The 6,000-nt window shown below is 42.0% G+C and overlaps 1 protein-coding gene across 2 annotated transcripts in view; it reads right to left on the reverse strand.

Moving 5' to 3' along the window:
* The window catches only part of TBC1D15 (TBC1 domain family member 15), a 67,388-nt gene extending 65,585 nt beyond the window's left edge, over positions 1-1,803 (reverse strand). For both annotated transcript variants that reach the window (XM_045829711.1, XM_045829710.1), the window contains exon 1: positions 1,749-1,803. In XM_045829711.1, coding sequence (XP_045685667.1) covers positions 1,749-1,778 — 30 coding nt within the window. In that variant the 5' untranslated portion in view covers positions 1,779-1,803. The remainder of the gene's footprint in view (positions 1-1,748) is intronic.
* Positions 1,804-6,000: the final 4,197 nt, after the last annotated feature.

The raw sequence follows: 6,000 nt of genomic DNA on the forward strand, positions 1-6,000 counted from the left end.
TATTACTTGGGAGAGGGGCAGCTTTTGGCATGAAGATATAGTTTAGATGGAGTGATGGAAATGAGTGTGAATTTGCAATGAGTGAGAATGAGGTGACAGAGCAGAGTTATGAAATAAAAGACTAATTTTAAGAAGCCAAATAAGAAAAGGTAAGTGCCTGGGAAGAAAGGGTGAAAAACGTTTTATATTTCACAGCTGTTTCATCATCTCAAGAGTTCTTTCAAAACCAATCCACACCTCAAAGAGGGAAATGTAGTTCAAAAGGAATGATCCCTTCTTGGAAAATCTTAGATCGGATCAGCACAGATGGAAAATCAAAGAGGATAACCTTCACATACAGGGTAGGGAAAAAGCAGGTTACAGTTGTGAGTACACAAAACACAGAGTTTATTCTTATATTATTATTCATTAATTACTGTATTACTTTCCATATGAACTATAAACCTATTTTTCCCCATCCTGTATGTAGTCAGTCAAGTAGATCAGCATCTGCCCTGAAGACAATAACTGATAAGACAACCAAAGAGCACCAATAATCAAAAAATCAATGACCAACTTATTTAAAATAGCAGATATGCGGAAATATGTAATTTATTTAATTAATGTTTTTATTAATTTCATGTAATCCTAACAGCTCCAATACAAGAAATTATGACTAAGATCACCTCCATTCTGGATATAAGCAATATGAAGGACAGAGAAATCATGCTTGCTCAACAGAAACCACAACTGCATGTTATTTTGGTGGCCTAGTCTAGTAGTCCACACACCAAACCTCAAGTGCTGCCAAATAATTCAAACTCAGATGGGAAGGGCAGCACAGGGAAAACGAATTAAACGCAAGGAACAGCGGAAGATAGTAAATAGTCCTTAGTGTGGAATGAGTCATCACAAGACCCAACGGTATGAAATACTCCCGCAACGGGAAATGCTGTCAGGGCATGTCATGATAGTCCTAAATAACAAGCTAGTTTTAAGAAGTCAGGTGTGCTGTCGGAACGTGAATGGGCAATATACAATTCTCCTCCGCACCCAATCTTATTTCCTAACCAACTAGGCGGGGATCAATGACCGTCTCCTTCAGAGGGCACCACAGATAATTCCAGGGTAACATCATACAGACGTCTAGGAAATAAATACCTTAACTAATGCCTCCCTAGACAAGCGTGGGATGGTGTAAATCTCCAGCTCCCTGAGTACAAATCTGCCCTTGTGCTCACAACCACCAACCAATTCAGCAGTCTGGTAAAATGGATTCAATACACTTCTTTTGTACGCGCACTGCTGCACAGCACCTGCTCAGAGCTCCTTTCGAAGAGCCTTCCCACCAGAGTGAAGCAGAGGAAGGCAGGGGCAAATCAGATAAAGGCCTCGAAGAGAGAGCCGCTGGAGTCAAAAGAGCACACATTAAAATCTAAAAAAGTGAGCTAGGAATAAAAAAGGAACTGGGCAACCACCTGTCCCTTAGGAAAAGTATTACAAATAAAAGTACCTCGCCCCGGGGCAGAGCTGACCACAACTGTGCGGAGGCCTAGCTGGCCTTCGGGCTGTAGCCAGCTGTCCAATGCCAGGACTGAGCCGGCATTCTCCAGAAAACAGCTGACACCACCAAGTCCTCTTCTCCTCCACCTGCCACAAGCTGTTCTTGATACAGAAAGGCCCTCGCGTTCCTCCCCGCCAGCCTCCAAGCAGCAAAAGCATCCCCCATCCCAGAAAAAAGGAAAGTGCTCCCCGTGGCCGTTACTTACCTTCCCGCTTACAACACCCGCCGCCGCCATGTTTTCTGCGCGGGCCAGTGATGACGTAGCAGAGACTCACGTGTCTCTCCTACTCACAACAACATCCGGCAAAACTAGGGTTACATCCGGGCGGGAAAGGGGCGGGGAGTAGCGGGAACAGCGCGAAGTGAAGGGGAGGGGCGGGAGGAGCCGCCTGACGCATGCGTGCTGAATAGTGCTCAGAGGCAGCTGGGGTGGGGCTTCTCGTGCATAGTGCGCATGTGCCAAGGTACTTTTCCTAAGAGGGAAGCTAAATTGGAGTGCTTTGCTTTGGGGTTTGTGGGAGTGTGACTCAGCTATTCACCTGCCACTTTAGTTTGATAAAAAAACACTATATTGGGAGCCAGCAAACATAGCCCTCGCTTTGTGGCCATAGGCAAGTCATCTCCTCCTTCTACAACATCTGTAAAATCGAGATAGTGGGGCTGTGGTGAAGATTAAAGGAATCCCAGCCCTCTATCCGAGACGCACACCTGGAGACTTTTCCCTCTGTAGGTGAAGTTTCTGAGTTTGAGTCTGGTCACTCCCACTCACACATAATAATGAGGAAGGTATTTTGATAAGAACTGCAGTAATATACCACGCCCTCACTGCTCTAGAATCCAACGTACATGCCTCTTAGGAACTGTGTGACTTGAAACAAGTTTCTGAAATCAACCAAGCTTCGGGTTGTAAAATGAGGATTACCCAAGGAGTAGTTGTGGGGATCTCACGGGACAATGCATGTGTGGTAAGACGGTTTGTCAAGGTAGTAAGTTATTAATTTGTTCTCAGTGCTATAAAAGAATGCTAGAGAATGATTGGATACTACCTGTGATAGCTCTGGCACAAGATCTGGGACTTCCATTGGCCCAGGATATAATAAAAGGCTCTTTGTACCAAAAGACCTATGTATTGAGGTTCTTCCTCTTCACAAAGTGGAAAGAGGTTAGAGGCTCTTGAGGTTGATTGAGTAAGTAGCAACCGATGGGAATAACAGAAAAGAAAGGTTGCAGGTTCTGTGACTATCGAGCACCCGTAATGGGTGAGGGAGTTGGCAAGACCTTAGATGAGAATGGCTGTGTGGTATCATTAGGGAGGCAGACACTAGGCATCAGAGATTCTATCCATGGCCAAGACCTCATGCTCAAGATTGGCACTGAACCAGCAAAGCAGGTCATCTCTAACAGATAGGGAAATGAGCACAGAAATAGTAGCCAACACTGAGTGAAAACTTGAGGGCCTTCCCCAAAAGTACTGGGCTGAGTAAGACCCCTGGAACCTTCATAAAATCCTGGGTATGGTTTGTAGAGCTCTACTAGTGACCCACATTAAATTTTCCACCAGCTCATAGTAATGGGGTATGGTTAGAGAAATTTTTAATGTGACATCTCTTATATGTTCTAGAAAATAGTTGAGTGCCAGGAATAGAATACTCAAAATGGTGTCTATTTTTTATATAATAAAATTGGGAATTAAAGGCTTATCATTGAAAATTTGACACACTAGAGTCATCTGCCACTTCTTCATATTCTTAACCCTCATCCTCCAGCTGCCCCTTAAATGCTGGTACTATCCATGGGCTATCTTTGTATTTCTTTTACTTTTTTTTGCAAACACTATCCTTGTGCCATTATCTTCATATTCCAGTATCACCACCACCTATGTGCTGATGACTCCCAAATATCCTGAGCCCAAGTCTCTATCTTTCCTAAAGTCTAGAACTTACACTGACTGGCTGCTGGACCTATTTATTTGAATGACCCACTCACATCTCAAAAAGCCCTAAGTCTTTGCTGCACAATGTATAGTTTGCAGACCAGCAGCACCAGCATCACTTGGGAACCTGTTACAAATGCAGGATCTCAGGTCCCACCCTGAATCAAAATCTGCATCTTAACAAGATCCCCAGGTGATTTGTGTATGTGTTAAACTTTAAAAAACATGGTCTTAAGTGAAACTTATATTTTGCTTTTGTTTTCTGAAAATTACTGCCATTTTCTAAATGAGACATGGACTCAGAACACAATCTCTCAAGGAAAGTGTTGCTATCATGTTTCCCCATTCTGTTGTTTCTTCTGGAGAGGTCCTGGGTAACACCCCGACAATGTCCCTCTTTCCTATCCCCACTACCGCCCCCACAGTTCAGGTTTCTCATTACGCATGGTTTGGATGACTTACTGGGAGATCTCAATTCTTCCCTTGCTTTCTGCTTCATCTTCCTCCTAACCCATTTCATATCCCCATCAGATTAATTCTTCTAAATCATGAATATGATCACGTGAATTCCATGCTTAAAATCCCTTAAGAGCTCCCCCATCTCTAGCATAGCACACAAGGTTCTTCATAAATGGTTCCTGCCCACCATTTTAGCCTTGTCTCCTAACGTTGCCCACTGAGACCCAAGCCCCAACCATAGCCAAATATTGGAATGTCCCCTGAATGTACCATGCTGTGTCCCTAGATTGCTTCTGTCTGCAGCAGATTGGGTTGGCTTGGCTTGTGCAATCATCCCTGAGCCAATCACTATGGCCCAAAGTATATGATGTCCTGATGAGCCAGATTTGAATAATATGCCCACAGCTCCAGTCAAAGCACATGAAATGAGAGGAAGGGTAATTCCCAAAGAAAAATTTGGAAACTGTTCAAGAAAAAAGAGTGGCTGCTGGGTAAGGCAAAGTAGACATCAATTACAGAGGTTCCATTTCTACATTCCCATGGTCTCAGACTGTAAAATACTTGGTGATGTACTGAATTGCCTTTCTTTCCCTACTAGGCTACAAACTATTGGAAGTCAGAGAATATACTTTTCACTTCTGTGACTACCACACCTGACACAAATGACTAACCTATAGTAGACACCTAAATAAGGGTTTGTTTAACAAATAATTTAAATCAATTGCCCATTTGGAAATGGCACAGTTATACATTGCCTTCAAAAAGAAAGAGACCATTTTTTGGCTTCAATGATATCCTCTGTCTATATGCAAAAGGAAGGACCAAGGTCACAATTTCAACATAGTTTGTTTCATGCTTCAGTTTTTTACTATATTAAAAGGAAAATAATCATAGTACACCTACATATAACAAATGGACAGATTTTTTAAAGTAGCATCCATATAAATTTAATGTAAATGAAGTCATCAAGTTCCCTATAACTTAAAACAAAATACTTTTTTCATGGGAGTGAGTAATTTTACAGTTCTTAAGTTCACTCCCATGAACTATGTAATTATTTACTAATTATAACATTCATTCAAAAAGTCATTCAATAAAAAAATATCTTAATAAGTACCTTAAAAAAACTTTAGACCTAGACAGGACTTCACAGATAGTTTCCCCAGATTTTTTCAGTTGAAAAAATTAAATTTCTTAGAGATTAATGACTTACCAAAGTCACAAGGTTATTTTATGACTGAATAGAGACTTCATTAGAGATACATGTCTCGGTCAGCAATACCAGGTGAATATCAGTACTACAATATCAGGTGAAAGGGATCACTCCCCTCTCTAAACTACACAATATAATTACTTGTTCAATCTGATGCTCTCAGTTTCACCTCAGTTTCTTTCCTTTTTTTTTTTTTTGAGAATATACTTATTAAAGCTAGGGACAATGAAACAGGGAAGGGTTTAGGGTAGAAAAAACAACAGGAGAGCTTAGGCAGGGCCACTTTGGCTCACTGAAAAGTCAGAGAAAAGGAGTCCTTGGAGACAGGCTCACGGGGTAAGCCCAGGAAAAGCTGCCACTTCCCATTGCTCCCCTGGTTGCAAGTCTTGTGGGGACCCTCAGAGTTTAGGAAATGCACACCTGCAGGGAAAGAAGAGGAGGAAAAGAAGGCTTGGGTGTGCTCCCTGAAGTGGGGGCATGCCTCACCTCAGTTGCTGACAAACCTATATTTTTTTCAGAAATTATCCCATCATCTGATAAGATATCCCCCAACTTTTTCACTGCTCATTGATCTCTCTTTCCTGAGCTCTTACAACAGTCAGACTAAAACTTTATTTTGGTGCTTAAGTGTACAAGGTGGTACTATGAAGAGAGCACAGACTTTGCTGACAGCCAAGAGATTACAGGATTTCTCTCCAAATAAACTGACCAACAGATGAAATCAGACCTACAGTTACTGACAGTTGGGGATTGGTATTGAAATGACCCAACCACATTTTCCTATAATGAAGAACAAAAACCAATGAGCTACACCTACATACCTAGAACTTCTAGTCAGCTTTTGTTTCTGGA

Source organism: Phyllostomus hastatus, unplaced genomic scaffold, assembly GCF_019186645.2.
Source record: "Phyllostomus hastatus isolate PE091 unplaced genomic scaffold, TTU_PhHast_1.1 phas_scaffold_93, whole genome shotgun sequence".
NCBI lineage: Eukaryota > Metazoa > Chordata > Mammalia > Chiroptera > Phyllostomidae > Phyllostomus > Phyllostomus hastatus.